The following is a 22,267-nucleotide window of genomic DNA, read 5'->3' as shown; positions in this document are numbered from 1 at the left end:
ATTCAAAAGTGCACCTAGAAGATGTCTAATTGGATAAATAAATGTTTTGAGTTTGAACTCAAATTATTAAATTAGCTGTGCTCCGCGGTTTTACCCGCAGTGCTCCGCTGCTGTTGGTCTTAGCGAGATGATATATAGCCTATAGCCTTCCTCGATAAATGGACTATCTAACACAGAAAGAATTTTTCAAATCGGACTAGTATCTAGTTCCCGAGATTAGTGCGTACAAACAAACACTTCAGCTTTATAATATTAGTATAGATAGAATAAACACCGTTATTAATTAAATTCTAATTTCCGCCATAACTGTATTCCCATTATTATTGAAATACATAGGTATATAAAAAACGAATGTTTGTTTGTATGCTTGAGTTGTGGCTACGGACCGGATCGATTCCCGGTTGAAGCATTCATCAAATTAATTACCCGTTAATACTAGATTATGGATTAATATTAATTATTAATAAAATAGCTGTAAATAATGAAAAGAATATAAATAAATTGTGAGGATGAATGTATATTTTTTTGTCTTGTGTTTGATTTTACGCGAGTAGGTAATTAGGTATTATATTAATTTATTTCCCGTGTTTTCCCGTGACCACGCTCGCTACTAAATGTGCGAAACGTCGCGTCGGGGAGGAATAAATAAATGAGACAACCTAAGTAGTTAGTAGTTACTCTACTATAGTTTAGTTTTAAGTTATTAAGCTATTGTATAGCTTGGTATTTCTTTAGAAATTTGCGGCACGAATTAAGGGGGGGGAGGGGAGGGAAAGGGAGGGGGGAGGTAAGAGGAGAGCCCCTATAAAGTGGGGGGGTGAGGAAACCCCCCCTTCTATTTTTTTTTTAATTTTTTTTGAGATTATATTTATACTAGCTTACAGGCCCGCGGCTTCGCCCGCTTTGACTTAAACCTAATAAATTATATACTAAAACCTTCCTCTTGAATCACTCTATCTACTAAAAAAAACCGCATCAAAATCCGTTGCGTAGTTTGAAAGATTTAAGCATACAAAGGGACATAGGGATAGAGAAAGTGACTTTGTTTTATACTATGTAGTGATGTAGTTAGAAATATAACGAAGATTATGGGCTTTCTTGACTGCTCCGGCGCTGCAGAACGTGGCGCTTGCCCCGTGTACCTCGTTGCAGGCAGGAGTCTTCACTCGCCTTCGTAGCTTCGGCTTTTTGGTCGCCTTTGGCGACCAGCCTCAGCCACTCCGGCTCGCTTGACTCTGCCTGCTCCTCAGCACACGCGGGCGCCACGCTCCTCCGCGCCTCCGACTTTTTAAATACACTCTAGTGTATGACAGACAAGTACCACGTGGAATCGGGGTGGACAGATTCGGTTCTGTGATTAACAATTTGTGTGCAATATACTTACATACAATAAAAACATTTTTTTTAAATAATTATTTTTCAAATCTTGTATACATGTTTGATACAATTTACAATGGCAATGAATGGATCCATTTTATTTATTTCCACCCATCGTCTCCACATATTCTATAATATTATCACCGAAGTTTGCTGGGTGGTTATAGTTATCTTTTTTAAAAAATCTTTTTACAACATGCCACTGGGACTCAAATGGGTTGTCTGGGTCTGAGTGATTAACTTTTTTATGAACATACCCATATTGCCCCAAACAATCATATGCTCGCCAATAACCCGTATGAATTGTTGTCCCCTCAGCAACATGCTTTTGAATGAACTATGGTTTTTAATATGTACATTAAGACATAACAAATGTCTTAATGTACATATTAAAAACCATACCATACACAATTCTTGTAGTTTTGTCAATGTAACTCAAACAATTTTGAACATAATCTCAAAAATTTAAAAAAAGATTTCTCTGTAATTACACGTTTCCGCACGAAAAGCCGCTAATGTATGTTTCGGGGCATCATTATCGATCGATAAAAATTAAAATCGCGCCGAAATTTGTGCCGCACGTTTCTAAAGTCAACCCTATAGCTTCTATCTCAGACTTTGAAGGCGGCGACCGAATGTAAAAATTCCGTAACGAAAAAACCTAACACCCCCCACTCCAACCGGCACAGCGATGCGATGCGATGCAATAGCTTTACCGCCGCACAGCGCACTCGGCAAGTCGGCAGTCCTCGAGTGCCACACGTATTTTTGACGTGACAACGTCTTATAATTCGATATAGCCGGCTGCACGCACGCAAAAACATGACTCATGCGGCGTTACCTCGCTCTGAGGCGTTCCATGTAAGGCTTGAAGTGCAAGCGAGAGCGCGGATAAGCGACAAAGAAGCACGTTGCACGTTCAACTATCGTCAGTAAACCGACTTTACAGACAACCAATTTTTTTGTACAAAATTGATAAACAAGTAAATATAAATGCTGAATCCTCATTTTTTGTTGCAGGTGAAGTGACAGTTGTTTCAAAATGGCGCTCTATAAACTAGTGTTATGTTTGAGTTTCCTGCACATGGCAGCGGCTAAAGGTTTGTTTTTTTATTATTTAGAAATTATACAATTTATGGGATTAGGTACTAGTAAAATGCATAATAAAAAGGAGCACAACGATGCACAAGGAAGAAAGTAATCAACATAAATTTCAGCATAAAATGTATAGAAACTGACAACTAATAGATATGAAAAAAACGAATTTTTGCTACAGGATTTTCTCCAAAAATTGTACAGTGTATATTTTTCTCCAAAAATTGTACAGTGTATTATATAAGTAGGTCAATTTTTGGAGAAAATTGTACAGCACATATTAATTGTCCGTTTCTACTGTCTTTCTTACAAGAGGTACTACTTACAAGACAGAATTGGATCCGCTGCATTTTTCTATAATTAAGTAAATAAAATAGATTTAATTAAAAGTAATTTGAATAGTAGATCAATTATTAATATTATAATTTAAACAAATGACGCGTGCTAAAAGAAAGCTCCAGAACATTTATTAACGTAAATTAGAGCATGACGCTATAAAGAATAATACGACCGTATAAAAATAACAACCTACTAACATAGTATAATAATTGTTAGAATGTCAGTATGTTAGTCCCATGTGCCAAATTGCTGTGACGAAATTGATTCAATTTAGGAATTCTTTTTTATTATATTTTAATTCGGGCAGTTTCTTCGTCGATATTAAGTTTTATAAATTAATAAATTGAAATCGGATGGAAGTAGATATCTAAAACTAGCTGTCCTGCAGTTTTACCCGCAGTGCTCCGCTGCTGTTGCAGGTCTTAGCATGATGATATAATATAGCCTTCCTCGATAAATGGGCTATCTAACACCGAAATAATTTTTCAAATCGAACCAGTAGTTCCCGAGATTAGCGCGTTCTAACAAACAAACTCTTCAGCTCTATAATATTAGTATAGATTAATATTTAATTATAACAAGAAACGGAGCCTGAAATTAAAGTAATTTAAATTATTTATTTCATAATGTAAATGTAAAAGAACATCTCATTATAAACAGAATCTTTAATCTATGTTTTTCCAAGAAAAACGGTAGATAATGAAAATTTTGAAAAGAAAAATAAAGAAAAAAATAGAACGATGTCTTGAAAACAACGCAATTACTTATAGCAATAAGATTTATATATGAACTAGCTTTCCGCCCGCGGCTTTGCCCGCTGTTTCTAAAACCTAATAGATATCTATCTGTCTTCTCTGTGTCTGGGTGTTAATTATCTATATAAGTATGTATTGCACGCCTCATAAGCGAAGCGTTGAGGTGGGTAGTTGGGTACTACTGTCACTTCGCGCAAAACATCTGATTTTTCAAACTTAAAATGTCTTTATGTAACATACATTGCACTTGTAAGATAATACATACACACACATATTAAGAAAAAACACTATTTTTAACGTTCATGATATTTTTGATGTCATTTTTGTTATTTAAACTAGTTAAAAAACAGTTTAAAAAAGTTCTGTCTTGGACGTCCGTGTGTCTGTATGTGCGGATCCTTTTTCTTGTTAACACGATAGCGACCGAAATACTTTACTAATCGAGTCTTTTTTTTTTCTCTTACGCTTGAGTATGCTCAGGAATAGAACCCTTTCATTTTTCAGGGTCTGATTCGATGTGGTTTAATTGTTATTAAATAAACAAAAATAATAATTAATAAATATTTATTAAAAAAAAATTATGAGGCGTGCACTTTTGGATTTTCCAAATTATTTAAAATTATATATGTATGTTTATCAGCCAGCTGGTTTCCATAACACAAGCGAAAGCTTAGTATGGGATCAGATAGTGCCGTGTGTGAAAATTGTCCTGGAATATTTATATTTATACAGTTTCATATGGTTTCATAGAGCTCAATGAAATAAGTCAGTGACCTTTACCGAAAAATTACGATTACACAGTTGTCACTCATACATCTTTAAGGATATCACAATACGCAATAGGTACACTGAACAGTCATAAAAACATACGCCAATGACCTGCTAAAATCCGTTATGTATCAATGGGCAAAAACATTTAATTGTTGATACAGATATTGGTGTCTATTTCGAATGATTTTGTAGCAATTTGGGAGAAATATTTCGTTAGATGATGTTGGTATCCGTATGTTTATAAACACGTAAAAGTTAAAAAGGTAAACAATTTTAAACATCCATACTAATATTATAAATGCGAAAGTAACTCTGTCTGTCTGTCTGTTACTCAATCACGCCGTAACTACTGAACCAATTTGCATGAAATTTGGTATAGAGATATTTTGATACCCGAGAAAGGACAAAGGATAGGTTTTATCCCGGAAATCCTACGGGAACGGGTTTTTCTTTGAAAACGCGGGCGAAGCCGCGGGCGGAAAGCTAGGTCCCTATAAAATTCCCTATATTCAATTAACAGTTGTGATATTGTCATCTTTTTATATTAGTCTGTTTGAACTTTGACTCTCTAGCTTAAACTATATGTATAGACATTCTGTGCCTCGCGGTTTTACCCGCATTGCTCCGCTCCTGTTGGTCTTAGCGTGATAATATATTATAGCCTATAACGCCTTCCTCGATAATTGGACTATCTAACAGTGAAATAATTTTTCAAATCCGACCCGCGGTTTCTGATATTGAACGCGCTAATCTCAGGAACTACTGGTCCGATTTTAAAATTATTTCGGTGTTTGATAGCCCATTTATCGAGGAAGGCTATATATATAGGCTGTATATCATCACGCTAAGACCAACGGGAGCGGAGCAATGCGGGTAAAACCGCGGAGCTCAGCTAATTAGTGATACAAGCGATACCATGCTGCTAGAACTATGACTATCTTCTTCTTATATATAAAAATGAATCGCAAAATGTGTTGGTAAGTGCATAACTCGAGAACGGCTGAACCGATTTCGATACTTCTTTTTTTATTATATTCCTTGAAGTACGAGGATGGTTCTTATGTAGAGAAAACGTAAATATTATGTACCACGGGCGAAGCCGGGGCGGACCGCTAGTTTACTATAGAAAACACAAGTCTATTATATGATACGTCAGTCAAACGTCCGCTATTACAAATGATGTATCTATATCATGTTATTAATCCCTATTATTCGATTGCCATCAACACTATAATGAACCTTTTTAACGCTTTTGTAAGCTTCGTCTGTTTAAATTTATATGTGTACATTATATATGTATATATGTATTTATCTACATCTAGACCGATTTCGAGATAATAAATTTTTGGTCTTAGATAAATAATTTTAGAAGGTACAAAAACGTAATAAAAATTTGATTTAAATTCTTATTATACTGACGGGATATCATAATATAAAAATATCTAATGCAAATAATTTTCAGACGGTTTAAAATGTTCTAAATTTACTCTAGCAAAAGGAAAAATAACAAATCTTACGCCTTTAAAATATTCTTACTTTTTAATTCATCCAAATAGTTAATTTAATTACGAACATACGATTTTTAATTTATTCATGTTCACTAATATGGATATGAATTAATAATATTTGTGTAGGTATAATGAAGCATGATGTCATCTACCTATGTATTTTTCTAACCTTATTATTATTTGCAAAACGAAACTAAGACATCGAATAAACATTATTTCATGGAAATACATACTAGATTTCCGCCCGCGGCTTCGCCCGCGTTTTCAAAGGAAAACCCGCATAGTTCCCGTTCCCGTGGGATTTCCGGGATAAAATCTATCCTATGTGTTAATCCAAGTTACCCTCTATATGTGTGCTAAATTTCATTGTAATCGGTTCAGTAGTTTTTACGTGAAAGAGTAACAAACATCCATACATCCATACAAACTTTCGCCTTTATAATAGTAGATATTAAGATAATACCGGATGTCTGCGAGAAATCGCTAATTTGTAAATTATCAAGAGTAATAAAAATAAATAAATAGTACCTAGTGATTACAAGTGATTAAGACAGATTTGAAAACGAAATATAAAAAAAATATCAGCCAGCCATTGATTGATTCCTCGTTTGCTTACCGAACATCGAGAAACAAAAACAACATCACCAAAGTTGTCACACACACATGCATGCAGAAGTTAGCCTAATTTTAAACGCTGTCATTAAAGAGACTCTATCGTATTTAAGATTATAATATAAGGTACGATTATTAATTACTAGAAAATAAATAAATACTATTCATAAATCATAAATATCGTTTTACAATTGGTTATACGACCTTTTTGTATGCAATGACGGTATCTTGTTTCACCACAATGAACTTAATTCATTTTGATACTATGTGGTGTTATTAATATTATTTACTAGCGGACCGCCCCGGCTTCGCCCGTGGTACATATTTACGTTTTCTCTACATAAAAACCATCCTCGTACTTCAAGGAATATAATAAAAAAAGAATTATCGAAATCGGTTCAGCCGTTCTCGAGTTATATGCGCTTACCAACACATTTTGCGATTCATTTTTATATATAAGAAGATTAAAGTTTCAGTAAGTAATGGATGTACATTATTACATCCTGTATTTCATAAAATAAAACAATATGCTATAATAAAACACTCTGAATGCTTAGATCTTTCAAAGTACGGAACGGATTTTGATGCTGGTTTTTTAGATAGAGAACAAATAGCATCTATTTAATATCTATATCATTTATTTAAATAGAACGGAATGTATTAAACAACATAATAATATATTATAATGACCGAATTCTTTAGCACAGGCAAATCTCTACGGAGGCTATCCAACGGTTTATAGCAAGAACACTTTCCATTCATTCATTTTTACAGTCCTATGGGACAGATTACAAATAATAATTGCCATGGGCCCGCTGCACAATCGAGAGCATTGGCCCAACAATTGATCGTCGATGTTGGCCGCCATTACGGCTTTTATGAATAAACATCTACAATGATGGCCGATGATGGACGTTTAGGCCCTCTACAATATTGTGATTGCCTATACTCGCCCAACGTTGCTCATTGTGAAGAGAACGCATCAGTCATAATAAATTATACTGACTGTAACGATTAATTTTTTACTAGCTTATTGCCCGGAGCTTCCGCTGTGTCCACAGATTACAGAAACTAAAGGGAGATATGGTTAGGGGGCGGGGCCGGTGTCGCAGCAATATGCCCAAAAAAAGAACAAGCTGTAGCGGTGCTGTATACGTACGTCACTTATAATCTAGTGTGCGAACGAATAGTCGCTCTCATATTTTTGTGTGATGACACGCACACAACGCGAAGTATTGTTTTGCTTTTGTTTACTGCAGTTGTGTGCGTAAATTTTTTATGAGACACGGTTTCGTACTCAGCGCAAGCGATTGGCATCTCTCTAGATCTCTATGGCTGTTTCTAAAACTTAACAAATAATATCCTAAAACCTTTGTTACAGTATGTAGCTACCTATTGATTATCATTATTAATAGCTTTTTGAAATGTGCCGGTTTCGTGACTGTATTATAAAATTCTACATATTATATCCAATATCCGTTCATACATATACTATTTTCATTTCTATACACAGAAAATTGTGTTTTACTTGCCTTCTTAACTTCTATAACAGCCTTGCTTTGTAAACTAAGTAGCAGACAGCAGTGTGTGAAAAAATTCAGAATGATTATTCATTGTTTATAATTAAACAAACATACAAAGAAACAATATACCTACTTACCTACTTAGTTATAAAATATTATTATAGCGAACATTAATTAAAACACATTGAACATAGGTATTAGGTACCTTATTATTTCATAGTATTCCACAGTATGTGAATTATTGTTTTAAAAGTATGTACTTATGCAAAATATAAAAGAGCTATTGTATTTTTAGCTATCCTGCGACATTAATTAACTAGAAATAGTGAAACTATTCGTTCTTCAACGTAGGTAGGTACTTAAAATAATACCTAACAATTTTCCTTCACTGAAACATACCTAAACATTTTTCCTTTTGCTAACAAAGATTAACATGTCATTACATCTTCGTAACATTAAAGAAATCTTTATTAAGAGCCTTTGCCTCATCACACGTAGGCGTAATGTGGGTAGAATTTTGTTAATTTCACACTCATTCAAAAATCAACCTTACCCCAATTAAAATAGAGTCCAAATCATCTATTCATATCTGACAATAAGACCAAGATACCCTTATAATATTTTTTCAAAAGTAAGCTTTAATACTAGAGTTTTAAGGTGGATTTTTCATTGTGTTTTGTAATCAAAACCATTTTTGGTAGCCTTAAGGATTTGTGTGGGTTGTAATGAATCACATTTTACTGTTATACAGGTTTGTACTGACGTTTTTATAAAGGTTATGTTGGTTTAATGTAATCAATATTATAAAAAATTGGTAGTTGACACCCTAAAACGGCATTAAATGAATTTTAGGAACCCTACCTAATTGTTTTATTGATATTAAATTAGATTAAATTGTCTATCTTATAGCGGCAGTACACATGGGGCCAACGTGTTGGGCCAACGTGCTGGGCAAAAATGAAGAAAACAAAGATTCCTGTTCACACATTGGCTTACTGATCATTCTGCATTGGCGCTTCAAAGATGGACGTAGTCCGTAGAAGTTCTTGCAGCCGCGGCAATTTATATAAACAGTGCGTTTAATTATTACGTACCTACATGTGCACCAATAACAATAAGTGTACTCTGCCGTCTGCGATGATATCATTTTCCAATCTCTATTTTCCTTTTTTTTATTTCTGTATAAATAAAACATTATAAAAAAATATGTTTAGATTTTTTCAAATGTTTAAAATGTTGTACATTTTACATTTAATTTAATTTTAATAATCTATAAAACGAAACTTGAAATATTACGGACGGATGTATTGATTGGTGATATTTGATCAATTAGCGCAATTGCATCGGCGCCGCCATCGCTATCGGAACATGGAAACGTAAATTTCATTGACGCGCAACGATACTGTCTCCGCTGACGAGTAACAACAATCTGAACAAGACACCAACGTGTGAACGCTGTTTGCGGAGCGCGCCAAGATCCTTTGAAGTGTGCACAAAAAACCGACAACATTCGGTTGGCCTGCCAATATTGGCGCCAACTAGGCTAATGAAGCCAACATACCGCCAAGTAGCTCTCTACACGTTGGCCCAACCCGTTGGCCCAACACGTTGGGCCCATGTGTACTGCCACCATTAGAATATCAACTGCTAAGGAAATTATTTTCTAGAAATAGTCTAGATTTTTTCGCATTAAAGCCTACACAAACCAAGTCGATATAATAAAACGAATTCATTAAACATTTTGGTATCTAAAATTTGTCAACATCTATCAACAAAATGAAACCTACACCATTACAAAGTTACGCCCATGCATATTTAAACGTACTTACAGCAAATCATTTTTTTAAAGTAAAAAGGCATAGCTATCTACCTTTAATAATAACACGTATACATAATAATATGTTTCATTCCCGCATAATATTACATGTAATCTTATTGAATCTATATTCATTTGAATTTATTAAAAAAATCTCATAAAACCGCATTAGAATAAATAATTTTCCAATAACTCAAACGTAGAAAAGAGATAAAACATATCTCCATCTTTCTCTCACGTAAAATCTTCACATCAAACCACAGATTAGAAAGCAAAACATAATGTTCTTAAAAAAATAACATCTCAAGCGCAGATAATAAAATACCATACTCTCAAAGTTCCTTATTAAGGCATATTTTCCATTATCTATGCTCCCATAATTAAAAACAATGTGATTACACGTTACACGGTAAGCGCGGGAAAAGATGTTTGTCTATTGACAGCTATATGTCAGATGTCAAGAATAAAGTTGTATTAGTCAGTTCTTTAAAGAAACGAATCTTCAATGGCGGCGCTTATCATTCCCTCTCGCTCACACACGGCCGTACGGTATGCAAAAAAGAAATGGAAAAATAAAATCACTAAAATGTATTTGATTTTCCCTATAATAGTTTTTATCATAAATTTACAATGACAATTATGCATTTGCGAAAGTAAATAATGTTTTCTTGGAATTTGACAAAATATGTTCTTTGGGAAAAGTTGTTCAGTTTTATGGGCTTATTACAAGTATTATGGAGATTTTATTACATTCTGTATACGTAAATATGATAATTCATATAAATACACAAATACAATAACAAAAAAGTTTGTCAACAAACAATTTGAAATAGATAATAAAATAATTATCAATTTACGTTATTTTTATTTTCTTTTTTGATGATCCTACCATCTGTCAAAGTCAGCTTTGGCCGCCATTGAAGATTCGTTTCTTTATTGAACTAGCTAATACGTAATTGGTTGAAGTGAATTGTGCTTTTTATTTGTTTTGTGAAGTATGGCCAGCAAATAAAGTATATCGATAAACCATTAGATAAATTTATTCTTGTTTTATACATCAAGGGTTATAATTATTATCTGTTTAATGACAGATATAAATGTTGTGTTGCTCTAACTTTTCGTGTGGTAGGGTTTCCAAACAGTCTATAACAAAGTAGTGTTTTCATGTGCACATTTCTTTGCTCTATAATATTGTATAGATCCATATTTTACAATGGTCAAACAAAATATGCTGCTGTACAAGAAGTCGGTCTTATTGCTTATAGCAATCTCTTTCAGACAATCTATGTAATATTATGCGTACACGCTGTACGCATTGTGACGAGTTGTGACATAATCCATAACAAAATAACCAATTTTAATTCCATAAGCATAATAATTACTAATTAGTATATTTAAATTATCATTAAATCGCAGAAAATTTAATATCTAGGAAACCAAACAAGCCTATGACGTCACAGTGTCGGGAATACCAACTTAGCGCAACTTATGTAATTTAAGTTAAAGAATTATTCGCAGAATGGGACGTGGGTTCGAGTCGTGATATGCAAACAGATAGACATACACGTTTTGAATATAAATACTAGTATAATTAAATGTGTGCGTGACTTCTGATGTAATAGCAAATTCACTATCTAGATACATATTCATAATTATAAAGAAAGAAAGATAATACTTTATTGTAAAACAAACACCAATGTAAACAAAAATTATGTATTAAAAAAGCGTATGTGCCGGGTACACGTGTCAGAAGTGAAACTTCTTTGGCAAGATTCAAAAATACCAAAATCGTTGCCTTACTCCAAGACGTGACGGTATTGCCATGACGCGACCTAGAATTTTTACTCTACACGCGCCTAAAGAAGTTTCACTTCAAAAATATATCAAGAAAAAAAATTATATTGAGTTATTTTTGGTACCTATCAATTGAACTGAAAGGTTATTTTATTTCATCCTGTCTTATATAAGTTATAGATATTTTAAGCAGGATATAAAATTGATTGTAATTCTAGAAAAATACTGCGTAGGCTTTTGCGTGGTATCTATAACTTGAATAAAAATCAGGCTTATAATAAATTTTTCTTATTAAAACTAACTTAAACTTAATAATCGTTCAAATTAGGTCTGCTAAAGTAGGTTTGATTACAAAAAAATGTACTCTATAATTAAAAAAGGGCTTTCTTCAAATTATCAGCACACTACACAAACCACGTGCTAAACACAGTCTCAAACTACGTGACCAAAACTAAAGTAAGTCGGCAAAGTACAATACTTAGTCATGGGACCGTATCTAATTGTGATATTAACTTCAATAACATGTACAGTTCGTTGCACTGTAGGGTCTTAAAATCCCTTACACTAATCAATGGAATATATGGAAGATAAAAACCCATGGAGGGTTGTCGCGTAATAACCACAGGACAGTTCTTTGGCATATTATGATAATATACAGTTACATATTTTGTAAAATTAAATTGTAATACAGAAATGATTTAAAAGAGCAACTATGGAGTTTCTTGCCGGTCCTTCTCCATAGATACTGCTTTCCGAATCGGTGGTAAATGTTAAAAATATGTATTGACGTTTCAAAAGTGCTTCTCGAAGAAGTCTAATTGAATAAATAAATGTTTGAATTTGAATATTAATATGGAGATATTACAAGTTTCTGGATTAAGTAGGATTACTTTTACGATGTGTCTGTCACTCTATTACTTTCTCTTCTAATAACAGCATCGATTTAGATGAGATTTTGAAATGTTTTATATGTATAGTTTTTTTACAAAATTCAAAGTTTTCTTTCATAAGATCCTTCTCCTGAGTCCTGACAATAACGGACCTATCAAATAAGAATTATCGAAATCGGTCCAACCGTTCACGTGATACCATGACCAAGGGAAATAGGGATTCATTTTTATAGAAAGATTTCGATTGCTGTTTCAATTTATTGATTTACATTTAAACAATTGACCTTATATCAAAATATGTATCAGAAAACGTACGTATCTTCTTCCACTATCCTTCCTAACAATAATCTGCCTTATATATTGATATATGTTAAGAGGCCACGATTATTCCGACCTCGTCGCGCCAGGCTCAAATAACGAGTGTATAAATAAAACATTAAGTTTTGTTAAGAAAATTCAGCATCAATCCATCTATAGTGACTTCTTCATTATACTGGTGTAGGTAAGTGATTTATATTTAGTTGATGACCTGACGAACTTTTGCAAGGCATTTGGTGCAAGAATGTATTGGCAGAGTGGTTAGGGTCTTGGACTTCGTTTAAAATGCAGTGATTTATACTAGGAGTGTGGACAATAGGTAGATGTTCAGTTAATGTGTACATTGTCTACTGTGGGAAGTGAATGAAAATATCGTTGGGAAACTGGCAATCGGCATGGCCAAGAATTAAAGTTCGACGACAAGTGACATCTCCCTGCCTGACCCCTCATTAAAGGCCTCAGGAACAAATATAGATGATGATTCATAAAGATTACTAGTATTTTTTTTATGGTACCGGGGAGGAAATCTTCAAAAGATACTCTCTTTTGGGGGAAAAAGAGAGCATGTGGGATTCTTACCCACTAAAACCTCCTCGACAGCCAAACCCAAAGCATGGTAGCGGGGACTCCGGGATCTCTTGTAGAACGGACCAGAAAGATTACTAGTATAGTCTGCCTCGAAACGGATTACTTATACAACAAAACATATTGAAGATCGCTTAGTAGTTTAGACAACAAACATCGTGACTCTACATGTATCCAAAAATATAACAAAAATCCTCCTAATTAAGTGCTTCTAAAGAATTTTCAATATCAAAGGTGTCTACAATCATTATAGTCTATCAAGTACAAACGTCACTTAATGGTAGGCGACGCGCGTCACCAATAAACAACCGCAACGAGACATTGATGAGCTTAAAGGAAATTGTGGGTAGGGTTTCAGTGTACCTTGAGTTCATTTAAAAAAATAACGTTAAAAATTCTAGCAAAGTACCTTTAAAATTAAAATAATATACAGTTATTTTTTGCAACTTCCTTCGTAATATGGCAAAATTATATATTATTGTAGACTTTCAGTTTATTGTAATGGATATTGGATACCTCAAACGTATAATATACTAGCGGTCCGCCCCGGCTTCGCCCGTGATACATATTTCGCAATAAAAGGTATAGGCCTATGTTCTTCCTCAGGGTCTAAAGATTATCTGTGCCAAATTTCATCAAAATCGGTCCAGTGGTTTATGCGTGAAAACCATACATACATACATACATACAAACCTTTCCTCTTTATAATATTAGTATAGATAGACGTATAATACGTATAAATAAAATAAGTTCTCGTGAACAAAATCGGAAGCAGAAAGCTAGTGTAGCAACTATTTACTATTTAGTAATCTGTGTTATACAGATAATATAATACGAAATATTTAGAATACAGGTACGACGTATGAAACATGTCCAAAACACATCACAATATGTACCTCACTTTACTTTCCTTTTTACACAGTAATTTACCGAACAAAGCTCCTGCCTACGGCTTTCTCTAACCTGTTTTTAGTATTAACATGCTATACTAACTACACCCTGTAGCCTGTACTACAAACGCCTGAAGGCTGAGAAAATTTAGGACCAATTCTAGGGTTGCTAGTTCTAAAAATTTGTTTTTTTTTTGTTATTTATTGAGGGCGTTATAAATACATAGAATACTTATAGATGATAACATTTTAAAGTAATAAGGGAATAAAAAATTATGTTGTAACTAGCTTTCCGCCCGCGGCTTCGCCCGCGTTTAAAAAAAACCATATAGTTTCCGTTCCCGTGGGATTTGAGGGTTAAAACCTATCCTTTGTGTTAATCCAAGTTACCATCATATGTGTGCTAAATTTCGTTGTAATCGGTTCAACATACACACACATCCATCCTCACAAACTTTCGCATTTATAATATTAGTAGGATAAAGTATGTAATAGGTTTATGAATATGTAAATAGGAATGTTAGAAAACTTTTTCTCCCAAAAGTTCAAATTAGATTGAACTGTGAATAAAATGGCACACTAAAAAATTTAAAAATTAAATATTATTGTTCAATTTTCTACCTAGAACGTATATCATTAAGCATAGGTAATATTAAGCTCGGTAATACACAAACATGTTGCCTGAAATAATTGACACGTAAGAAGTGAAACTTCTTTATATTTTTCAAAAAATAATTTACTATATGCAACTTTACAGAAATACGTCGAATCACGCGTGGTAGGGATAAGAAAAAGATGGCGCGTAACGGAAAAATGTCACGCGTAACGAAAAAATGTTACACAAAATTTTTTTCCAACCCCGATAAAGAAGTTTCACTTCAAAAAGAAACACGTAGCAACCCTAGCTTTTACATATCTGCGGACGTGATAGTTATTTTGCGATTAGATAATCTCAAACAACAAACGTTTTTAAGAATACAAATTGCATTCCATGACGTACAGATTGAGTGTTGCCATAACAATATTATTATAATTAGTTCGTCTTAAAGTCTTCAACATGTCTTTTAGTCCTGACGCGATAATTATTATGGCCTAGGATTAAATAATGAAAGAAAAAGGCTATAAAAATTCTGTAATTAACACACTCCGATACAAATATAAATAACGTAATAAATTATTACACCCCATCGTATAGTAGGATTTTATGTTCTTTTAAAAAGAAGACTATTAACAATCGTATAGCATTTTCAATTAAAACTATATTTAACGCTTAAAACTGGTTACTCGATCTATAAAATCTACAGGCACACAGTAAAATATCACCATAAACAACGTGAATAAATTAAAAACGATTGTTTCTTGAAGGCCGATATAAATCTATGGTTTGAACAGTATGCTAAACGGGCTGTCATCGGTGAACGCGTCGATATAATCTGTATTATGTTCTATGCTGACCACACCGAACGGATGCAGGTTGGCGGGAAAAAAGCAAAATTGACACTGCTTTAAAAATAGAACACGTTCCCGCCGCGGCGTTTTTTCTTTTTTTATAACGACATTAATATTTCTCAGGCAAACCAGCCTCGCCTTTTTGCATTGTTTTTAAAATGCCTTTTACAAACTGCTACTAACTAAATAGCTGATTATAAAGATAATTAAGGTTTTTATATGGTGTTCAGTTAGCAATCGTAAAAGGTAACTAATTACATTTCGTATTGTATCATTAAAAGCTTGTGTTCGAGTTTTGATATGTTTTTTTTTAAGTATTGATTAATGGAAAGAGCGAGGTTGATTGTTATTCTAGTTGCTTGTTATTTCTTTCTGTATATCGTACAACAGTTATATATTTTTTTAATTTAATATCTTCATACATTATGTTCTTATAAGTATTTACGTTCAATATCAGAGAGCCAAGTAAATACGACTTCATATAAAGACACAGACAGTATGTATAATCTTATTTATTTCATTTCAAAATAATCAGTACAAAGTTTCGGGTGTTTCATATTTTATACTCTCGTAATACTAAGAAGCTGTAACTGATTTATATATAGGTATAGATAATCGCATGACCTGTCTAAGTTGTAAAGTGCTAGCTTGGATAAAAGTCGTGCTCATTTTTTTATTATCTAGCTTTATGTTGCATACATTACATTTTTTAAACTATGGCTATCATGGCGACACTGTAAATACACAGGAAAAGCTCTTGCAATATCTTCCATTGCTCAACAATAACAAAAAAAAATAAAGGTTTTTAAAAATAGAAACACAGACAAGCTAAGTTTTTCTTTACATTCTAAAGAGACCGTCTCACCATACATAAATTATATCGACACCAATAATAAAAAAATTCTCACGTAATTATTTCAAGACAAAAAGCCTGATCCATATCACAGAATTACATTTCAAGAATAATTCGTTCGCACGATCGTTTGATATATTTTATGTCTTGTGAATTGTCACTGTACATAATTTATAATGGCCGCCTTCATTCTACGGTAAGTTTATTCTTAATTTTTTTCAAGATGGCGCCCGCCTATTTTGTAGTTATCTGTCATCAGTGCCGTAAACACTATTTTAAATTATCGACTCCAAAAGTAGTAAATTAGATATAATATGAAGTTTGAAATTCAAAATATATTTAAAGTACAAAAAAATAACCTAATAGCTGGTTCGGAGAAAATATTAAAAAAACATTGCTTTAGATCTTAGATGATGACGGTTAGCTTTGAACTCTAAAATTAATGTGATAGAGTTTAACATCTATCAAAACGTCGAAAATTTCACAAAAAAGCATAAAAATTAGCAGGTGCATACAATATTCGAATTTTTTTATTTAAATTTATCAATACAAATAACAGTAATTTTAATATACATGCGTGTAATAAAACTTATCGCACTGTTTCTCTATTTTTGCATTTACATTTTACAAGCGTACCGTATTTGCCTTTCCGAGTAAATCGATGAAGAAACTATGTTAATCACCCAGGTTTCCTTACAAGAGGAACTACGGTAAGCTAAGTTAGTTATTACTTAAGTCTAGACTAGAATTTATGGTACAAACGCACACATGTTAATGTTTTAATTCTACTCGTTAAGGTTTTTTCTAATGACTATTAAAGGGGCTATAAATTTTATAAGTTACATAGGTGTACCGTGTAAATATAATGTTCTAATTATAAATGTAATGTATGTGTTGTTGTTTTCTTAACTTAAATTGTAAACAAGCTTTTGCTTTGAAATTATTCGCAAAATTGTGAACATTCGTAAGGTACTTAGTTTAATCTCAAAATTTCACCTTCCTCAAAAAGAGTCCTATAAATTACGTAAGAATGAATTTTCTTATCCAATTGGAAAGCTTCAGTTTTGAATTTTAATTACTTATATAGCATTTAGCAATTGTTTACAACAACGAAAAATCAATATACTAATAATAATTTCTAATCTAAACATATTTTGCCTCTCTAGAAACGTCAAAGTGACATATTAACTTTTTAAATCACACCAGGCCGGACACAAGCCGGACTCACATGTTGCCATCAATAAAAAATATACGTCCTAGTGTGAATATAGGTAATCGGGGCTAGCATACTTTACTTTCCATCGTTAGAACTCAATCATGGAAACCTGTCCTGTAGTTTTTATATCCGCATGCCCTTCTTGTGGGATTGGATAGGGTTGCCATAGATAAAAAATGTATTATTGAACTATTTATCTAGTTCTTTAGTTAATAAATTCTACAATTACATGCTATAGTTGTTAATGTTAACTGTTTCCATTGATAGAGAATGTTTTTTGAATCTAATTAGTAATTACTATACTTACAGTTTGCTCATTATACTATACTAGCGGTCCGCCCCGGCTTTGCCCGTACATATTTCGCAATAAAAGGTAGCCTATGTTCTTTCTCAGGGTCTAAAGATTATCTGTGCCAAATTTCATCAAAATCGGTTCAGTAGTTTATGCGTGAAAACCATACATACATACATACATACATACAAACCTTTCCTCTTTATAATATTAGTATAGATTACTAGTATCTACTTATTATCCTAAATGATTTTTTGTCTGTGCCAAATTTCATCAAAATCGGTTGAAAGGTTTAAGCGGGAAAGTGTAACAGACAGACAAACAGACAGAGTTACTTTCGCATTTATAATTTTAGTAGGTAGGGATTATTACAAAATGGTCTCAATCGACAATATTTTTTTCACTAGAAAGCTTCATTTATACATACTACATTTTTTATTTCGTTTCAACTGAAATCAGGATATATACACAACTAGCTTTCCGCCCGCGGCTTCGCCCGCGTTTTCAAAGAAAAACCCGTTCCCGTAGGATTTCCGGGATAAAACCTATCCTATTTCCTTTCTCGGGTATCAAAATATCTCTATACCAAATTTCATGCAAATTGGTTCAGTAGTTAAGGCGTGATTGAGTAACAGACAAACAGACAGAGTTACTTTCGCATTTATAATATTAGTATGGATTAAGCTTTATTCTATAACCTATACCTATATCTTCAGTAATAATTGTACGTCGTAATACAATGTCGAAAGCTTCAGTGAAATACTTTCTCTTTAGAAAATGAGTCTATTGTTTTAAAAGGAAATTAAGTGAAGTGGCATGCATAACTTACGTTTTAATACAAAACTTTATAAAGAACTAAAACTTTATTTTTAGAAACTTAATAATTTAACTTTATCACTAGCTGTGCCCCGTGGTTTCACCCTCGTATATAAACAGGCAAAAAGGTTCACCTATTTTTCGGTACATTTTAAAAAAAAAAAGGCTACCCTATGTCTTCGACTATTTTTATTCCAAATTTCATTCAAATCGGTACTATCGTAGCCTTGAAAGAGTTACAAGCAGACAGACCCTTAAAATATTTGTCTAAATTGTTTAAATTGCCTGTCATGTAATTCAATGAAGCATCTAAATTAAATTAAAAAAACACATTTTAAATATGTATCTATTAGTATACACCCGTATACAGTAGTATACAGTTAGTATACAATATTTGTCCGTCATGTTATCCAATTAAGCTGTTAACGTATTGAAAAAATATTTTCTCACTTCCTACAGGTCATTGCTTTATAACAAAGGTTCGATACAAATAAAATAAACTGGAATTGCTTCGTCACGATTTACATATCATTGCTATTGACTGGCTTGTTATTGCCTGAAGCTACAGGGTGTTATTTTTTTAAGGGCCGATTTTTCAATGCTTGGATAAAACTTATCCGTCCAATAAAGTATTACACGTTAATATTAAAATGTCACGTAAACTGCCAAATACTGGCAATTAGAATACGTTTTTAAAATGGTAGTTTTATACATTATTCGACGAATAAGTTTTAGCCAAGCATTGAAAAATCGGCCCTAAGTGAAACTTCATTAGCTCAACGGGCGTTGTTAGTTAAATTTCAAGGTCGCGTCATGGCAATACCGTCACGTCGTGAAGTAAGGCGACGATTTTGGTGTCTTTAAATTGCCTATGAAGTTTCACTTCTGACACATTCGCTCTTTTTTATTTTAAAATATTTTTAGGGCAGTTATCTTATGTTTTTTATTGGCCGGATTGACGAAGTAACAAAAAAAGAATTGAAACCTCTGTCGTATTTGGAATAATGCAGCAATAAGAAATTTAGTTTAAACATTTTCCATGTCGAAAATAATTAACCAACATACTTACCTACACCAAAATTTCCAAATTGGTCAATTACCATCAAGAGTAAAGATCAATGTTTGCCGGGACAGCTAGATTTATTAGAGTACTAGCGGTCCGCCCCGGCTTCGCCCGTGGTATATAATATTTAAGTTTTCTCTACATAAGAACCATCCTCGTACTTCAAGGAATATAATAAAAAAAAATTATCGAAATCGGTTCAGCCGTTCTCGAGTTATGCGCTTACCAACACATTTTGCGATTCATTTTTATATATAAGAGAAGAAGAAGATATACCTATTACCTATGTATATTGTATACCTAATACGTAATAAGTAACTGATTATAAGAATTATACATATTTTACTTACGGAATTAAGTTCATATCTATCAGAATAATAAATGAAACCTTATAGTCCAGGAGGAATCGGCGCATGAGTACCGAAAACTATTCCACCTCAATTTTTTTACGTGATCCTCTTCAAATTGCCCTACTGATGATATAAATGCATGTTGCCATGGGGCAACCCGGTGCCATATTGTTTAAACCGAAATTGTTTAAACAATTGCAAGGAATTGTTATTTTTCAACCGGACAAATTTTTTTTATATTTTTTATCGAAATACCAATAAAAAAGGTCCAATTACTTTTCACGATAAAGTTAATATTTTCAAAGATATGAATTTTTTAAGGTTTGAAAAATCTCAAATTTGGGTACTTTCGACCCATGAAAAAATATATTTAAAAAAAAAATAATATATAAGTAATATTTTTTTTTCAATTCTCTATACAATAGTTAATAATATTGTTAATAGAGATTTAAGAAAATTTCATTGTTTATATCTGTTTTTTAATTGTTAACTTCGCGCGCTCACAAATAATATAAGTTGCATACTTCTATGTGGTTGTGATTCAGAAGACTGTAAGAATATAATATATAAAAATAATATTGATAATAAATAAATACTTATTTTTAAATCTTGTTTTATTATTTCATACTTCTCCATCTATAACTTTCGTTTGAAGAAGTTATTCAATGTAATTAATAAGGTAAAAGACCTAGTTATTGACACTTTAAATTTTATTTTAGTTAAAAAAAAAACAAATCAATTCTAATAAATTAATAAATATAATTTTTGAATTAAAAATTTTAAGATCTTTGGTTTTTTGAGAACATTTCATTCTTTTAATTAAAATCAAATTGCGAGTGTCAAACAACTAGGCCAGTGTCAATAACTGGGTCTTTTACCTTACTTGCTGTTTCAATAACAAAAAAGTAATATAAACTGACAAAAAAGTAATTTTAATTACATGTTTCAATTTATGCTTAAATAACTTTAAAAAAATTGATTTCAGAAAAAAATATATAAGAAACAAATTGTAGACAATTTAATTATTAATAAGATTGCTCTCTTTAGAAATCTTGATAAAGTTGATAGTTTTTAAGATAAATGATAAATAATGATTCAAGACACAGAGAGGCCGATGCAGCGCATGAGTAAGAGAGAGACGGCGATACTTAAAGGTAAGCGGCGCGTACTTGTGAGCGCGCGAAGTTAACAATTAAAAAACAGATATAAACAATGAAATTTTCTTAAATCTCTATTAACAATATTATTAACTATTGTATAGAGAATTGAAAAAAAAATATTACTTATATATTATTTTTTTTTTAAATATATTTTTCATGGGTCGAAAGTACCCAAATTTGAGATTTTTCAAACCTTAAAAAATTCATATCTTTGAAAATATTAACTTTATCGTGAAAAGTAATTGGACCTTTTTTATTGGTATTTCGATAAAAAATATAAAAAAAATTTGTCCGGTTGAAAAATAACAATTCCTTGCAATTGTTTAAACAATTTCGGTTTAAACAATATGGCACCGGGTTGCCCCATGGCAACATGCATTTATATCATCAGTAGGGCAATTTGAAGAGGATCACGTAAAAAAATTGAGGTGGAATAGTTTTCGGTACTCATGCGCCGATTCCTCCTGGACTATTATAGTCGCGTAAGTATACAATTACAACTTGTAAAGTTATTGTAATGTTATGGCACAACTTAATGACAACTTGTTAGCATGTAAACAATTTATTTAATGTATCAGTTAGAATAAAACCGTGTGGACCAGCCCCCCTAGACAAGTGGCTTTCTATTAGCGTAAAGTTCAATAGAATAGATTATGAATGTATGAGATTGACGTTTGATTACGACGACGACGACGATTGATTACGTCAATCTCATACATTCATAATCTATTCTATTGAACTTTACGCTAATAGAAAGCCACTTGTCTAGGGGGGCAGGTTACAACACAATAATTG

At 32.6% G+C, this 22,267-nt stretch overlaps 1 protein-coding gene across 1 annotated transcript in view; it reads left to right on the top strand.

Moving 5' to 3' along the window:
• The window catches only part of qsm (Zona pelucida superfamily protein qsm), a 66,702-nt gene that overhangs the window by 4,294 nt on the left and 40,141 nt on the right, over window positions 1-22,267 (top strand). The window contains exon 2 of the mRNA XM_090117464.1: window positions 2,398-2,477. Within this exon, the coding sequence (XP_089973590.1) occupies window positions 2,420-2,477 (58 nt within the window). The 5' untranslated portion in view covers window positions 2,398-2,419. The remainder of the gene's footprint in view (window positions 1-2,397; window positions 2,478-22,267) is intronic.

This window comes from Colias eurytheme, chromosome 28, assembly GCF_061535395.1.
Source record: "Colias eurytheme isolate Ceu_HAF_F1 chromosome 28, ilColEury1 Martin Lab GWU primary, whole genome shotgun sequence".
NCBI lineage: Eukaryota > Metazoa > Arthropoda > Insecta > Lepidoptera > Pieridae > Colias > Colias eurytheme.
Note: the sequence above shows the minus strand (reverse complement) of the source record. Positions and strands in the feature narration are given on the sequence as shown.